The 18,705-nt window shown below is 41.7% G+C and overlaps 1 protein-coding gene across 2 annotated transcripts in view; it reads left to right on the top strand.

Moving 5' to 3' along the window:
- Positions 1-1,361: 1,361 nt before the first annotated feature.
- The window catches only part of pyd (zonula occludens-like protein polychaetoid), a 106,013-nt gene continuing 88,669 nt past the window's right edge, over positions 1,362-18,705 (top strand). For both annotated transcript variants that reach the window (XM_071584310.1, XM_071584311.1), the window contains exon 1: positions 1,362-1,457. In XM_071584310.1, the coding sequence (XP_071440411.1) occupies positions 1,374-1,457 (84 nt within the window). In that variant the 5' untranslated portion in view covers positions 1,362-1,373. The remainder of the gene's footprint in view (positions 1,458-18,705) is intronic.

The following is an 18,705-nucleotide window of genomic DNA, read 5'->3' as shown; positions in this document are numbered from 1 at the left end:
GATGCTTGTTTGTGTTAGTGATAGCAAGAAGAACCAAAAAGCAAAATGGTTGAACAAAAGGAAACCATTTCAAATGGTTTATTGTTTCCTCTCACGAGATTTTGAAGGCGACAATACGCTTAATACCGAGCATGTTCAAGATGTGTAGGGTAAGAGTTTGTCCTTGGAGAACTCGAGGAATAAGATAAAAAATAGCGGTGAATGGTTCGAAACGCGTTTCTTTTAAATTTAATAAAAAAGGAAATAAGGAACAAATGATTATTTCGCGTTCAGATTGAAGTAAAGATTTGATCACGCGATCGTTAAAGCAGCCAATAAAGTACGCATGAAAATAAATAGACGCTCGAAATGTAATCCTCGCTGGCAACACACTTCCGTCGCATCACAAGCGTGGATTAATATCAATCTCGGTGCTGATTCTTAAGCGTAGTGCCTACCTGGGAGTGTTCCATGAGTGATCTCCCCCTTCCCACATGCCTTCCCCCCTCCCCATCTCCCCACTCATACGTGGGGCACACCCCACCCCATCCCCCACCTCTCCCATTCCCCCCTTCCCCTCCCCGCCATTCCTTTCCCATACCCTCCTCCCCCACCGTCCTTCCCCCTACTCCTCACTCCCTCCCCGCCTGCCTCCCTCCCAGCCGGCTCCGCTGGCTCTCTCGGGGAGGACGAGGATTGGTCGTTTATTGAGTCGTGGAACGCACCCCTCTTTGGGCTCGAGTTCCTCGCATTCCTCGGACTCAGTGGTGCGACCGTCGAGTGTTCGTTGAGGCGGTGTGAGCTCGTCGGCCTTTGCGCACGTCTCCGGAGATCGACCAACAGGCGCTCCGCGGCTCTTCTTTCTTCGTCTGATTCCCGAGTCGAGGACTCGACTTGTGCGTCCCACCCCCCATTGGATGGATTGAGTCAGTTTTCGTCTCCGGCTCCTCAGCTATCTCCTGGACTTGCGCCATCGCCGCCACCTGTTTTTATTTTTAGTGTAAGGTGCTTGAGTTACCCTAGCTCTCCTTAAACCTCTCCCAAGATGAACCCTTCATCCCAGTTGTGTTGTGTGTAATGTGGTTCTCTTTCTATTTGTCCTCCCGCACCATACGTCCCACCCATGAAATTAGTCGTTGTCCGACCACTCTCTCTCTCTTTTTCTCTTGCCCCCCCTCTCCGCCTCCCACTCCCACCCCACCACCGCGCTCTGCGGTAACCCCATCGCTCATCCCGACCAAACGCCCTTGCCAGGAAGGGCGTCATCCAGCGATTTCCCCTCCCCCTTTACCCCAGCCCCCCTCTCTCCCGGGATAGTTTTTCCACTCGGAAATCGGTCCTTCTTTGTGTGTGCTCGAAACTAGGACTCGAGTCCACGAAAATGTGCTGCGCGAATGGTGGAGTCTTGTTTGCTACGCAACCGGGCTCCCTTCGTAATTCGTCGGCCCCAAGTCATCCTAACAAATTTCCTGGCGGTGGTGAGTTTAACACCTTCCGACGTCCTCCCTCCTCTTTCTCTCTCTTCGGCCATCCAAGTCGTGACCTGCGCGTTCCCCCTTCGCGTCGGGAGTGTTCCTTCGGGGAGTGCCTCCTCATTACCTCATCTGTATGTGAAAACGGTCTCGGGGAGCTAGCCGAGGCCCCGAGCGTCCTCCCATCCCCCCTTTCTCCTCGCCTCCCACCTCACCCCCGCCCCTCTCTCTCTCCCGCACGTCCGGACGACCCTTCAAGGCCCGCAGAGTAGTCGGTGCACGGGGAGAGAAGTGTCGTGAATCTCTTCGTGTTGTGTGTCTTTCGTTCTGGATCGGGACGTCCCCGGATATGGGATTTCGGGAGGAGACCCGCGATGAGTCGACGGAGCTTCGTCGGAGAGCGCCGTGGGGAAGGGCATTCCGGTGAAAAAAATCCCACAAGAAGTCCCTCCACGCTTCCCCGAGCATCATCGATCAGGTTTGAGAGTGTTTTCATTCGGGTGCTACTCGAGCCCAAGCTTTGAGGATTGATTTTTCTGACCCAAGGAAGCGCACGACCTTCACGAGCGATACCTCGTCTGGCGGAAAGAGCTCTCTGGAATTTAAATGTTCGGGACCCGCTCCGGCAATCAGAAACGAGATTTTGCCTCCCCACACCAATTTGGGCTCCTTGTTGTTAATTGCCATGTAGATGCGGTTTAAGTTAGTTATCTCTTGGAACCGATGGTTTATAGAAATGTTGAGTGACAACTTTCCTCGGGATCCTATTGGAGCGATAAATTTAAAATAGGGTGTCCGGCACATTTTTACAGCAAATATACCAAAATTACTCGTCGAAATGGAGAAGTGTATTGTTTTTTAGACCCAAAATTTGCATTGCAAAAGATACTTTGATACTCGATGTTTATTTTAAGCGATTGTAGATTAGTTTCGATATTATTTGTGATTATTTGAGACTGGAAAAATTATGGTTGTACGCACTCCGGTCTTGGTGATTTCAACGTCCGAGGCTATTCCAAAAACTAAAATATATCGTTTTTGTTATGTACCCTCAGCTCTCGACCAGTCACTTGCAATGCAAAATGGGTCACCTTGAGCGATCATTGTAAATAATCGTAATTTGGAAATCGCGGGTGCTCCGCAGGTGGATCCTGTGCGGTAGGAAGCTAAGATGTTTCGAGACGTGTAAAAACATTTCTCTTTCAGCAGATCGGCTCTGGTTGGTAGGCTTATGTTAAGTTCAAACTGAACTCTTGGGCGTTGGTGTGATCCTACCTCTTGATCGAGGAAAACCCTGCGGGAGAGATCGCGGATTCTAGGTTACGCTCGTGTTTCCATTCTCGGAATCTGCCCGCTACCACTTACGAACTGACTCTTAAAAGGTTATTTAGGTTGTCTTCTGATTTCCTGTTTCAGAATCTTTCAGTTTTCACCCTGTGTAGAAAGGCTTCCTTTCGGCGCCATAGATATTCTCGTCTACTTAGGGAAACAAATATCTCTCCCACGGCTAAACAATGGTTAACATACTATAATTGCGGAAGACGTCGAGTATACTACCTTGATCAAATATTTCCCGGAATTTATTCAGAAAATTAAAAATACAAGTTTATTCATCTAAATCTATATTGTCCCCTTCAAAGTAATCCCCATCGACTGCAACACACTTATGCCAGCGCTTGATCCAATCCTCGAAACATTTTTTATATTCGGTTTTCGGTATGTCCATCAGTGCTTCCTGCGATTTTTCCATTACTTCCTCTCGGCTGCTAAAACGCGTTCCCCGTAATGGTTTTTTAACTCGATTGAACAGAAAGAAGTCACAGGGAGCCAAATCAGGTGAATTCGGTGGCTGTTGGGTGGTATTTGTTGCATTTTTCGTCAAAAAATTACGAATAATGATAGCACTGTGCGACGGTGCGTTATCATGGTGCAAAATCCACGAGTTGTCTGCCCACATTTCTGGTCTCTTTCGGCGAATTGCTTCACGCAAACGTCTCATAACGCCCAAATAATACTCTTTGTTTACTGTCTGGCCTTCTGGCAAAAATTCATGATGCACTACACCGTTGTAATCCAAGAAAACAGTCAGCATTGCCTTCTTTTTTGACTGAAAACGACGTGGTTTTTTTGGTCTCGGCTCATTTGGTGAACGCCATTCACTTGCCTGATGTCTGGATTGCGTGTCGTACTCATAAACCCACGTCTCGTCTCCAGTAATGATCCTTTTGATGAATGTGGGATCGGATTCAGCCTCGCAAATCATGTCTTTTGCGACGTCAACACGGTCTCTTTTTTGCATGAAATTGAGGTCTTTTGGCACCAAGTTTGCTGCTACACGACGGAAACCCGAATCATTAACCACAATGTCTTGGGCGGATCCATAGGCAATGTTCAAGTCCTCCGCTATTTCTCTGATGGTTAATTTGCGGTTATTGACCAACATTTCTTTTACTTTATCAATTTTTTCACCGACTTTCGATGTCGATGGTCTGCCACTGCGTTCATCATCTTCGATTGACTCACGACCACTTCTGAACCGCTCGTGCCACTGGTAAACGACCGTTTTTTTTAGAGAATCGTTGCCGAAACACTTTTCCAACATTTCCAACGTCCGTGCGCCACTAAATCCGTTTTTTACGCAAAATTTAATACAAGTTCGTTGTTGCAAATTTAAATCCATTTCTGCAATTGTAAAAAATCGCCAACACACACAGAGATAGATGTACTCTTGGCTACGTAACTTTTGCAAATGTCAAGTTATGACACTAAGATTTAAAGGGAATATCAACAACAGATGTACCAATTTAACAAAAAAACAGAACTCAAATCGGAACGATGGGAGCGCCACACGGTGGTTATTCCGGGAACTTTTTGATCAAGGTAGTATCTTGAAAAATTTATACTGTAGTAGTTAAAGTAAGCTTATACGCATCCTCGTAAGGGGATTGTTATTTTATTGTACTAATTACCTGCGAAGATCTCATTAAACGGAAATGAGACTTTACCTATTTATTTGGGGGAAATAATTTATTTGTGTAATTTTTGAACCACTGATAATATGAAATTTTTTCCTTTCTTAAAGTTAAGGTTTTGGAGGATATATTTACTTTTTAATGGCTTACCTAGGTCGTCTGGAGTGTGCTGTTAATATCCAGGCAACATCCCAGCTATGACTCAGGTCTCTGGTATTTACTTTGAGGTTGAGCTCGGAGGCTTCGTTAAAGGTGTGGCACAAAAATGCGATGCATTTTCTCATGTGGCAACACTTCTAGCCGTGTGGAAACACTTCTTCCTCGACCAACTAGTTTTCTCTTTATACTAATTCAAAACTACTTTTCTCCTGGAGAGGAAGACATTTATGTGGAATTAAGGAGGGATTATAGAAAAAAATATTTGGAACAAATGATGTACATGTATCGATAAAATTATTAAGTTTTTGCCAACATGGATTTTGAGAACAATTTCCGTGATATTTGAAGGAACAAAGTTTTCAATCAATAAGGTTTGCCGTCTTCAATTGCGTATTCATCGAGATCTGCGATTGAATTACTGAAGATTAAATGTATTGCTGATTTGAAAACCAATTGGATTTCTTAAATCGGGAATTATATCTCTTTTAAAAGATTGAATCTAGTTCGCTACTTTGTAATTCTTGTTCTAAAGTGGAATTGCTTGTAGTTGATGACTATCTAGATTTTTCATTGTTTTTAATAACATCCCATTTATTTTTCAATTAGTGTGGTTATCGAACCATTCTTCTGTCCCTTGAATGTTCTGCATTATGAGGTACATCCTATTTTGTTATCGCCTTGGCTGTATTAAGATCTGGAAATCATATGTGTAGATATTGTATCCGATGTTTACGGCGTCCATTTACTGGATATTTCATGGAAAGGATTGCTTTGAGAAAATTAAAAATGCTGGACGGATACGGACGGCTTTGCCCGTGGAATGTGGCGTCTCAATCATTCAAACTCCGCTCCGCTCCTACCTGTCGCACTATGTTGGAAATGCCGTAAGTCCGTGCCGTTTTCATTAATCGATTGCATTAGTCATCTTTGTCTCTGTTAGCCATTGCTGGAAAGTTTGGTTCTAGGCTTGTTCATCGTTTTTGCCGCTAGAGGATATAATGTTTTAATACCTGAGCAAAAGAGCATTTACTTAATTTTTAGTTAGTTTTTTTTTATGTTTGTGGAAATTATTTTCGGAATATTTTATGTTTTATAGTAATTTTATTTTACCAAGTCGTGTCGTGGCGTCAATCGAGAACAATTCGTGGCACATTAACCTAACACATTCCTGGAAGTCCTTTCGCGAGTTCCCCATACGCTCAAAAGAAATGCCAGAGAACTGAATCTTTGGGAAAAAAACACTCCATGCACTAAGAAAAGTATCATTATCATCTACATGAGAACAATAGATGGCTAGGGCGTATTGGGGGTGTTAGGACACCAGCCATGTATACAGAAATATTAGTCCATACATGTATTTAAATATATATATATATATATATATATATATATAAATATTTGTATATTTAAATATATATATATATTTAAATATATATAGATTATATATTTAAATATATATAGATTATATATTTACATATATATAAATACATATATATCTTTATTCCTATTCCCAAAAGATAAAGGCTACATCATGTGGGGACTACACAGCAATAAGTTTGGTTTCCCCTGCAGCTAAAATGGTTGTCCGGATCATCAACAAAAGGATAGAGAGTCGGGCAAATGATTACTTTAGGGATTATCAGTTTGGGTTCAGGAAGGGGAGAGGTACGCGTGATGCCGTTGCAGTAATGAGATCAATAATGGAGAGGAATATAGAATGCAATCAGGGCGTATTTTCCTGTTTCGTATATTTCGAAATAGCGTTTAATAGAGTGAATTGAAAAAAAAACTAATGAGTACATAGCAGAAAATAGGATTTGATTGGAGAGACAGGAGGCCAATCCGCAACCTGTACGTATGTTAGATTGTTCAGGTGCGAGTGGGAACGGAGAGTCTGGATGGGCAGTATTAGGTAGTTAAGATAGTGGGCAGGGTTGCCCACTATCACCGGTGTTGTTCAATGTGTATGTGGAGGAAATTAATAAAGAGGAATGGGAAGAACTGGAGGTAGGAATGAAAGTCGGAGGAGAATTCGTAAAATCAGTTTGGTTTGCTGATGACCAAGCTTTAGTTTGTCAGTCAGCCAAGGGGCTGCAAGCATTGCTTAGTGAATTGGAAATTCAGTGCGACAGGTATGGGATGAGAATCAATATTAATAAAACAAAGGTTATGCGATTTTCTAGAAAGAAAAAGGCTAAGATAAACATTAAAATGGGAGGGCGAAAAATAGAGCAGGTAGAACAGTTTACATATCTTGGAAGTGTTTTGGACCAACACGGTCAAAGTAGTTGGGGCGTAAGGAGAATAATTGAGCTATACAAAGAGGCTTTCTTAAGGGGGAGGGAGTTGATGACGGATGATTGAGTAAGCATGTTTAGAAAATACTCGTAAAAACTTTGATACGGAGTTTAGTGATATACAGGGCGGAAACGCGGTCACTGAAGCAGGACGATAGAAGTAGATTGGAGGCTTTTGAAATGTGGGTGTGGAGAAGAATGGAGAAGGTTAGAAGGACCGAAAGGAAAACAAATGAGAAAGTACTGGGTATGGTGGGCGGGAAGGGGGGTTTGTTGGGGGAAATCCTAAGGAGGCAGGAAAAAAGGATAAAGGGCGCATTGGTCGGCAGTGGGATGCTGAAGACTGTAATAGAAGGGAGTATGTTAGGCCAAAGAGGAAAGGGAAGGTACAGGATAGGGATGCTGGACGGGATGAAGGGAAGAAGGAAGTACCCAGAGATGAAGAATGACGATGTAGAGTAGGTTACTGGATTGTGATTTGTTAGGAGTCACAAAATATTTATTTGTTAGTTGTGTCCATCCAAAACCTGTCTTACCTTACCTTATAATAATAATATACCGTGGATTACCTTATAATAATAATAAAAACAATAATTATATGTATGCATGTATATTAGTCTCGAAGTTAACATATCTGGGTACTTTGGCTCAATTTTGATATGTTTGCATATCGTGCGAGGGAAGAACGAATATTTGAATCTGTGAATCTCTCTTATTTTGTCACGATGGCCAAATATATGGCTACAATTTGGGGCCATAATAATGTACTTTATTTTGCGAGAAATCTCAAATGTCAAGTACCTTTCCAAAAGTCCTGAGTTTTGCCTGCTCTCTTCGAGACTCAAGAGACTCCCAACCTAATTCCTCCTACATAGCCGTCACGCTTACTCTCTTCTCGTAGCGACACAATTATCGGATTGCCTTTGAACAGCTTGTGTGTGGCCAAAGTAGTATTTGCACGAACTATGTTAATATTTGCTGGTATCAAAGATTAAGTAGTTCAAAGTTAAATCAGAAACCAGCCGTTTCATCATTGAGTTCGCAAATGTCTTTAGGCAGTGAATTCTTTACTTCCCCGAGTAGATTATTTTTACTTAAGTTGGTTTTTAATTTCATATATTTTGAAATTTTTATCTGAAAAAAATTGTAAAAAAAGACATTTCGGTCAGTTTTCGAACTTTAGGCAAGGTTATTCTTGATTCATTCCGCCATTGAGGTCATTATCGTTGTTACCCTGAATAAATGCGTAAAGAGTCATTTAATGTACTGTTTTGGTTATTGTTCTTCCCTTCGCGTATGATTGCGGTCTATCAGTTTTCTATTTCGAATTTTCTGCTCCCCAGTTTGTTAATTTTGACCTCCGTAACCTTTTTGTTATTTAATGGAAGCGGAATGAGAGCCTTGTAAAATCCATTGCATTGATGAAATCCATTTGACATGGTGTTATTTTACGTATTTTAATGCACCCTAATTTAAATGCCCGGTGGACATTTTTTCACATTGTTGACTTTCCGTCGTCGAGATTGTCGGCTCAGTGAAGCGGAAAGGAAGCATTTGCGCAATGTACTTCTTAGTAGTGACATTTTATGTCGCTACATTTTAATTTTCAAGATGGTGATTTTAGGCGTGTCTGACGGAAAGCCTGAATGACGACCATTTTTTATTATAAAATGGATAGTACGAGATACGGCGTCGGGAATCGGAAAATCGTACGCTGCCACGTAACTGGGTGAAAATAAACGGTGGTAAACCGCGTTTGCAAGGTTTTTATTTCGTCGAAACGAAACAGTAACTCTGTTGACTTAACATCGGTAGTCCCAAGGGATGCGTCGGAATTTTTCCATCGGGGTTCTTTTCGAAGTTGTGGACGGTGTCATTATTTCATTTCATCCCGCTCCCGACGACGGATGCCAATCCGTAGTGATCCTTTCTCCTTCACTTCTCTCGCCCCTTCTCCCTCCCTTTTTATGGCTCTCTTTTCTTTTTCTCGTTTACGAGTGTCCTTCGCCGTAATCCCTGTCGGCAGAACACTTCCGCGATAGTCCACAAGGGGAAGATCGAGAAGCCGGTGGAAGAGCAGAAGCGATGGACGCCCTTCTCCTCCTCATCTTCTTTTTCCTTCTCCGTCGTCATTACTACTATTGTCTTCCAGTTTGGCTTACTTGGAAGTCCCTCCGTAAAGCTTCCTAAATGGGCCTGCAACCTACCGCAATGGGTTTGCGGCGAGGGCTGGTGGCCGGTCTTCCTAGACGCTTGACGTAAATCATTCGTGTGGAGCTCGGAAAGCAAACGAGTTTGTGTACCCATCTCACTCTTTAAACACAGCGGGGTTTGGTTTCTGAGAAGAGGATGTCTTCCCTTCGGAAAGAAATTAAGAAGTAAAAGTACGTGAATGATGTCCCGCGGCTTCCCTCTTTTTCTCGATCATCTCGTACTTTGTCTACCATCGTCAATTGTTGACCCCATTGGTCCGGCTTAGGGTAGTTTTTTTTCAACGCGTCTATTTTTCGTTTTGTCATCATCTCTCGAAAGTCGGTCACGGGAGCGATGCTTCGCCCGTTCTTTGGGCGGAATGTATTTTTCTGCATCTGCGGGGCATATGTGGTGATCCATTGAAAACCAGGTTCCTCTTCCAAGACCTTCGCGTTTCTCTCGCGGAACTTTTATCTCTAAGTTTCGAGGGCAAATTTGACCATTGTTGTCGAATTTCTTACCTCGTGGGTATTGACCAGTAGGGAAGATATTAGTTGGCGATATACTATAAATGTGGCAACGCGGGTGATATTTTATTCGATGACTATCGAGCGACAAATTTCGTAGAATCCCATGATCGAAGCGTTTATACAAATGTAATTCATAGCAGGCATGGAGGGAAGGCGATTATTTACCTTTTAAACCCTTTGTAGGTGTATTCTGAAAGGTTAACGAGATATGCCATTCCACATTACTTAGTCCTCAGGAGTACTTATATTCGGCGAGTATTCAGAATTCATTCGAATTAAGTAAAAACTGGAGGGTAGCCAGAGAATAAATGATCAAAGAATTCCTTCAGCAACGTTGAGGCTCGGTCAGACTAAGACATTAGTGAATGTTGAGGACCCTCGAGTTGACTTTTGGCACCATACACGGAATTCAGACGACCCCGCGTTGTATACACCAGCAGATTACGCAAGCCGGATGGATGAATAAACGAATGGACTCCCGCTCTAAGTTGCATGTATAAATAGTTTCTACCCTCGCATATCTTGCGTTTTAATTAACAAGAACACACCCCGATATTTTAAAAGACCTTGTAATAATCTGTCATTCCTTTTACGAACACTTCGTATTTCCCTAAAAATTATGTATTTAAAGTCTTGTGAAATAACTCCTCCGTCACACGCCCACTAGTTGCCTGCGTGGGCAGATGGGAGTTGGGCGTTGTCCCCCAATCCAACCCTAGAACGCGCTGTACCGGAAGCATAATTAACGAAACTTGTCCCCATATGTTCGGACCGTAATTCGAACTGTTTCCTAGGTACTGAATTTCTTTGTGGGGTTATCAGCTACAGGTTGGCGGCCATCTGGATGAAAGCGATCGAGAATTGGGGAGCTCTCTTTCGAGAGTCAATTGCTTTTGTGAAATTGATTTGCGACTAATACTTAACAAACTGAGAACAATTTACCAAAACAGTAATGGCACCAAGCGTGTTATTCCCATAACCTGTTGCTACATGCATTGAATACGGACTTGGTTAAATAACCGCCATCCCGCTCTGCGATAGGATATTTAAGCACTAAAAAATCCCTCTTTTATCTCTTTAGTATATGTTGAGTACGATATGGTATTCCTGGGAGAATTCGATTGCATGCGTGTATTGTATACATGCATTAGTCCCAGGAACTGCGAAGTACTAGCGTTTTGGAGAGCTCCGATCGACAGTAAATGTATCAGCTTTTTGTGTAATGAAGTGTTCATCCTGACTCCGGTGATTGATCTGGACACATGGCCCACGACGTGCGTTGTTATTCATTCAGGAAAGGGACTAACAATCGGTACTTTGCCTTTCGTATATTCCCTGATAATTCCTGTGCGTGTGTTTCTTGCCAATTAAATGTTCCCAATATATTTGAAAAATTCAACCACTTAAGGATAACCCCAAGATGGCCGAACCCCGAGACACTTACGGATAAACTTCCCCTACTTGCGAGTCAGAATTACGTCTTTCAAATCGGTCGCAGGTGTTGATTAGTGCACCCCTCTGTCTTTCGAATAATTATACGGTAAGGTAGTCTGTTATAAATTGAGAAGAATGGAATATTTTCTAATAATAGTGGGGTTTACCTGTTATTATTATCAGTATGTATTTAAATATTATATTGTTCTGTCCGTTAGCATAAAAAATGAACTGACAAATTAAGATGAATATCATGTAAAATCTTTGTGAATTTTAATGCAACTTGAGTAAAGCTTTTTGTTAGGATGATCCAATTACAGGGTCCCGGATAGAGAGGCCCTTCTAAGGCATTTACTGCGCAATGGGCCTTTCACTGGGGACCTCTGGTTTTGAAGGATCTCTTGATCTTCTTGGCAAGAGACAATGCTAAGGTCCGTAGTGATAGTGACGCACACTTTAGATGGACGAAATCGTTTATTCAACCGTTTTTAAATGTAGTTACCGCTATGCTAATACTTTGCTTTTACTGTCGCCATTTCGTTTTGTGTTTCCGTTACGTGTCCGGAGTCGGTTTTTTTACATTTATTTGCGGAATGAAGACGAGTTTTTTATGTTCGCCCCTATTTAGAATCTGTCGTAGATTTGTATCACGAACTGGCATCCACAACTTTATAGTTAACTAAATAGTTCCACTTTAAAAGTGTTTAAGAGTGACGCCATGAATCAGACCGAAAGGTTATTCTATTGCTGTCTGGGAAAGATTTTTGACAGCGGAAAGAGGGCCTTTAATACCAAGGAATCTCCGTCATATCCCCTGAAGCATTTCCTTTCCGCCCCCCTCGGGAGTCGAAAAATTTTCCCACCCCTCCTACTGAGACGAGGGTTGTACGCGACTCCGTGAGGGGTGATAATAATCCATTGTCCAAAAGCTAAGTGGATACATCCGGACATCTAGATCCTTTGTGTGCTACACTTAACCTTGCACTAGCTTCGAGGCTAAATGCGGGTAAGAATATCCTTTAGAAGTCTCTTCTTTTTTATATATAAAAAAGGACTCCCACTGGATCACATGTATATATTCCACCCCGACGAATTAAAACTCACGCAACCCTCTTCCGACCGGCGTTTCTCTTTGAGTCCCCGCCCTCGATTCTGCCGTGGTTTTTTAATCTTCCACGCAGAGCACCTCTATCGATCTGGAAAGACATGCTTGTATCCATTGTGTATGAAGACACGCTTATATCTACTTGCATGTCTTGGCTCAGTGCTGTTTCGCAATACACTTAATTCTGCGGTTTATTTCCTTGAATGCCTTTATCGCTGATCCACCCCGTGTATGATTGTACTCCAATAAACCCCTTGTGTTAATGAAGTGTCTTTTTGATTATCAGTAGTCTACCCGGTTAGGATAGGTTTTTTTATTGAACAATGGCAATGCACGCTACTGTATGAAGCGTGTATAAACCATAAGCACAGTAATCAACCCGAAGGTCACTTTGTTGAGGTAATGTTAGAGTCTACTGACCTTTAATTTAGAAAGAGCCAACACAGGTTTGAACATTTTTGCGTTAATGTTTTGAGCTAGATTCATAGTGCACTCGACACCGAAACATCTTTCCACGCATGTGTTGATCCCCTTTCCGCCATCCTTCTACGGTATAGATGAGGATGTAATTGGCTGTTAGGAATTTTCTGCTAAATGTTGATATCTATTAGATATCTCAGTAACCTTAGCCTTAAGTAATCTATTGTTTGAAAGCAATGAAGTAAATAAAGAGTTAGGATAAAAGAGGGTAGGTGGATACTAGAAAAGCATGGCATGGCCAAAAGCATGGCTTATATTTTGTGTATAGACCATTAGCTTGTGGCGAAGGTGTCCAACACGATGCAACCGTCCTACTTCAGTGCAAAACTTTGATATAGGTCAACGGATTGTGCACCCTGCACCTCATTCTTGCAGTTTTGGTTGTGTCGTATGTAGTGACCAGAAGGGTAAGCTGTCGGTGTTTTGGTGTAACATTAATCAGTATTTGATAAAAAAGGGGTTTTTTGCAGCAACTGAGGGAAAAGCATGCCCTGGAAATGATCAGTATCACCTTATGACCATGTATTGGCCTTGTAGAAATCGATGGGATAAGACGAATTTACACTTCTTCCGTGGTTGAATTTGATATTTTACAACTGTTCATTTTGATCCCTTAGACCTATAAATTACGTCCCTCAACTTAGATGTTAAATTGCCTTCGTCTTATTTTTTTTTGGTATTTTAAATCCTGGTGAAACATAATGGCATCCCTCGTGGTTGACGCGCTTCGATGTTCACTTGTTGATATGGGTTCGATCCCAGTGGACGCTTTTGGAACCACTCCTCTGGTATTTTTTGATTCTTAGAACTTGAGAGAAACAGTTAGAGGCGAAAAAGGAGAAAAATGCCTTCAGTCCACCCTGAATATTGCTAATTACTCGTGCTGAAGGGATGATTATGAAGTTAACTGACGTCTTAGTTATATATATATATATATATATATATATATATATATATATATATATATATAATTAACCATAAACACAGTAATCAACCCGAAGGTCGGTTTGGTAGGCGATGGCAGAGTCTATGTATATAAATATATGGTAGAGTATATATATATATATATATATATATATATATATATATATATATATATATATATATATATATATATATATAATAATATGGTGTGAAAAATTTAAAAATAAATACAACTCCCGAAGCACACTATCTGAAGACTTTTGGTCTGAAATATTCGTACCGTCTTTCACACGTACACATGCAATTTGTAGTAACCTCGCTGAACGCTCTTCGTCCACCCGTTGCAGTTGCCTTCTTTCAGAGGGGCATAGGTTCCAAATAGTGACAATTTTGAGTTGAAATTCAGACTTATATATCCGCCTTTCGCCGGGGGTATTGATGTCCGCCACACTCGACAACGATACCAGTTTCATATGAAGGGCGAGTGGTCATCCCGTGGGAGAAAAAAAAGAAAACGCGGCGTCTTGGTGTCCCTTAAGACGCGACACACCCTTCGCGCTTCCTCAGCCCCTCTTTATGTGTTTTTGTTTCCTCTTGCGGGACAGGAGTACGACCGCAGAGCGCCGACGAAAGGAGGAGGGATATTGTGAGGGGGGTTGTGCTGCGGGAGGGGGTTGGATATAACCCTCGCGTCGCGTGTAAACCGACCGCTTATGGTGTGACCGCCATCACTCGATAGCGTGTGAGGCAACCGGTTGATGTAAACTTTCGTTCGCGGAAGGACGGAGGATCCGGCAATTGGTCGCACGTCGTCCTCCCTTCCTCCCCTTCGCCTCCGTCCTTTCCTTACCCTACCTCCTGCTCCACATCCACTCGTGTTGATACGTCACGTGACGTGGGACGCGCATCGTACCTCTTCCCTTCTCGCGGTGTGTACAGCCTTCCTCCACGAAGTGCTGTTCGATATTGTCAATATTCACTTTCCAATTTCGATGGTTGACATAAACTTAATATCGAGTTGGCAACTATTCATATATATATATATATATATATATATATATATATATATATATATATATGTGTGTGTGTGTGTGTGTGTGTGTGTGTGTGTGTGTGTGTGTGTGTGTGTGTGTGTTCATAACTGTTTATCGTAATTCCAGTTATATCATTATATCGACCACAATTGTAAGCCCGCGATCTGTGTCTTCCAAGTTTTATCGATATCGCACGGAAATGTGGTCGTTGAAGCAAGATGATACGTAAATCGGAGGAATTTTGAAATATGGGTGTGAAGAATGACGGAAATTGTAAAATAGGCGGAACGGAAAACCAGCGAAGAAGTGCTAAGTGTGATGGGAGAGGAAAGAGAAGTTGGGTTGGTAGAAATCCAACGGAGGCAGGGGAGATGGAAATCGAGCATTTTAATTTGGAATGGAGTCTTGAAGACTGTGATACACAGGGTAGAATGGTAGGTAAGCAAGGAAGGGGCAGGAATAGGAGAGGACGGAATGAAGGAAGGAAGAAAGTATATGTTATTGAAGAAGGGTTTATTCTATTCTCGGCTGCCAAGTTGTGTTTTGTTTAGAGAGGCAAGGAAATGTATCATTACATAGTTTTGGTCCATCCAAAATCTACCCTTAACGGTAAATTGTCAATTATTAATGAAAGATAGATCGTTCATAAGCATTCCCCGGAAGCATGCAGCATTTTCTGAATATGGCCCAATTTTTCTGAAATAACGACCAGCGTTTACTACCACATTACATTTCCCTGGAGCTTGTCCAATGTCTTTAAACTTCTTGCTGGTAGATCCGCAGATTCCTCCATGATGATTGGTTCGGTGTATTGATGATGAAGGAAGGCAATTTTATTTTTACGACCAGGGGCGAAATTCCTGACGCGATGGCATACATTTTTTTACCGGTTGTTATTTTTCAAATTTGTTTCGCATTTTGGAGGATGTGGTGAAAAATAGAATTACCAGCATTCCTCTTCCTTTAGCTTCTCCATCTTCAGGCTACGGATGTGCCGGCTTATCACCGTTTGAATCAAAATTTTGATAATAGTGATCTGATCGTATCCCTTTTATGGATGCGGCCAATCGTTGGATTTGACCATTCGTTTACATCACCTGCCGTACCCAATGTGGACTCTTAAACCTCTGATTTACGCAACTCTGTGACCCCAGGTCCCAAACTTCACTGAAGGTGGCAGCGAATTGATAATATACTACTATAACTACTTACAATCAAGTTGAACATCTGAGAAAATTGAACGTTTCCAAGGATATAGTATTGCTTATCCGCGGCTTCTGCTTTTATCTCGTCCATTAATCTGCACAGTTTGTACACCGCAAGCCGCCGCAAGGCCTCGCGTTTTGGGAGAGGTGTTTTTATGTGCTGGTGCTCCCTCATGCATCCGTTGCTGCTCTGAATTCCGCGAGGAGGGCAAAGTTATTCTGCGTCTCCTGGTGGCCTCTAAATCGATTGTATTGTTACCGATGTACTGCAGGGATGCGATCACTTTATCAAATAGTCGTCCTCGATTGGGGCCGGATAACTTCCTCACCACCTTTCCACCTGTTTGTAAGGATGCAAAGGTTTCGATTCCCCCTTGGACGGGTGTTGGTGTGATTGACCTTATTAGTTCTTTTTCAGAAATTCAATGTAAGAACTAAATGGAATGTTTTCGTTGATATTAATAATTATTAAGAGTACTCTACTGCTAAAGGTAGGTTTATGATAGCTCCAATACCTAAACACTGCTAAATTTTTAAGCCCCGCATAACAGGTCACTATATACTCGTAAATTATACTCTTTAGACTGCATACAATAAAACACTTTTAAACGCATTATGCTTCCTTTCTCGCTTTATCCCGTCCATTATGTCCATCCTATTCTTTTTCCTAATGTTCTCCTCTTTATGTATCACAGTATTCTTCAACATTTATTTGCAATCAAAATACTCTGCATCAATCTTCCCTGTAAACTTTGGATCTCTCCTAACAATTCTATCTCTTACCCTTTCACCCCACTTCTTTCGTTTTCCTTTCTATCTTTTTCGCCTTTTCCATCCTACTCCGTTCCCACATCTCAAAATCTTCCAATCTACCTACGCATCATTTTGCTTCAACATTCATGTTTCCGTGCCGAATGAAATTGGCGATTGTATTTCGAATTAATTATTTTCTATGGCTCGAATTAGTAGTTAAGATTTCCTTGGCGTAAAATCGTACTATTGATGTCATGTCAATTGTTCAAAACTTTATTCCATTCTTTGTGTATTCAAAGACTCCTGTTTCGGATTTTGTAGTGAGTAAATTATCACTTATTTTATCTCACAGCATGAGTCGTGGGAGATTCTTCTTTCTTGTTCCATTCATTAATAAACTTGGCTTTAGCTGGAAAACGTTTCAGTACTTTCGATCCAGGGTAAAATTAAGGGGAAAGGGTTTTTATTTCAATCGTTCATCAAATGCTTAGCCATTAAATTATTGAATGACAACTCGTAACTTGACAGTATTGTGGCATGATTCACTGAGTTAGTCGCTTGGCACAGATAATATTGCCGTTCGGTGCTACGATAGTCCCTTGAATCGAAACGAAGAGTCCCTTCTTGAGTCCGCACCTGAAGTAGAAGAGAAGGGAAACGACGACGAGGGAGGAGGAATTAAATTTCATGAGTGCCTTAAAATTTTATGTGATTTATAATTACCTGGGTGAATCGTGTTTTGTATTTCTGTTTTGTCCGCAGATCGCCCAAGGGAAAGTATTTATAAAAGAAGCAAGCAAGTATTTCGATCATGTCTATATCAAATTAACTTTTTTTATGAAGAACGGAGGACGCTGGTTAGTATTGCGAGCAATTTATTTTCAAGACGTTTTAAAGGCAACTCCCCACATACGTGCCAAAGCGTGCCTGGTTCACTCACCCTTCTAATCTCAGTGTTAAGAGATCACAGCTTTGGGTAAAGAGCCAATCGTCATATTGAATTTCTCCTGTGTCCTCCACCCGGTCAGATTTTTCAGTTATGGACGTCGATGGTTGAGAAATTCCTCTTCCTCTGGGTATTGAGTGTGTATAGGTGGGGCGAAGGGCGGATAAGTTGCTCATCGAAATGTTGGGATGTGATTGATGGTTGAGGCCGAGACTTTGTGGAAATCCATTGCGAACAGGAGTTTCACTAAATAACTTTGCAGTTTCCACATAAAATAACTGATTTATTTTCAATTAGTTTCGCTACACTGTAGCATCTTCAGGAACGTACATAGAAAGGATTGAAGAAGATGAAAACGGAATATTTTCTTTGTACGTTCCTGAAGATGCCACAGTGTAGCGTAACTAGTTGAAAATAAATCAGTTATTTTATGTGGAAACTGCAAAGTTATTTAGTGAAACTCCTGTTCGAAATGTTGGGAGTTGAAAAACTCGACCAGATGGAAAACCAGAGAGACCTTCACTCCGGGAAAACACATGGATCGTTCCTAACCAGTCACCAAAATAAAGAGGGATTTCGGTGGAATTCCTGATATATTAACGAAGCGGGATGATACGGTATCAATCCTGAAGAAACACCCGTGGCAAAGATCATTTGCATTTGTGTGAGTGCTTTGTTTTTACCTGCGTTGATAAAATTAGCACTCTGTTCATTTTTCTATTATGAGATTCAACCTTCGTCCATGACAACAGGGATGCAAGTGTTTAATAATGAGGTAAAAGTAATATCTTCATAAACACAAGGAAAAGGACTAATGATAGGGGAACTGTTTGAGCATCTCTCAAATCAAAATGAATTGTGGTAATTGACTAAACTGTTACTTAACTGAGTTCGCTGGTGTGTGAAAAAATGCAAGAATTTCAAAGTGCGAAAATTATTCGCGTTGACGGGTCTGCGACCCCGAATTCCTCCTGGATGTTTCCTTGGCTCTGTAACTGAACTGCCTAAAGCACTCGGCCGAATGTAGAGGAATCGGGGTTCGTGTCTCAGTGGAGACCAGTGGTTTTCGTACTGTAAAATGCTCGTATTTATACTGTATGCCATATCTTAAGAGCGTACTTTTGCATTTTATTTGCATTGTATTAGAGCATAACTTTGAATTGTTTTTATACCACTTCGCCTCCAGATTTTAGCTTCCCAGTTGTTGTCCTTGATCAGTGGA

This window comes from Hetaerina americana, unplaced genomic scaffold, assembly GCF_022747635.1.
Source record: "Hetaerina americana unplaced genomic scaffold, ioHetAmer1.1.p SCAF_178, whole genome shotgun sequence".
Lineage (NCBI taxonomy): Eukaryota > Metazoa > Arthropoda > Insecta > Odonata > Calopterygidae > Hetaerina > Hetaerina americana.
Note: the sequence above shows the minus strand (reverse complement) of the source record. Positions and strands in the feature narration are given on the sequence as shown.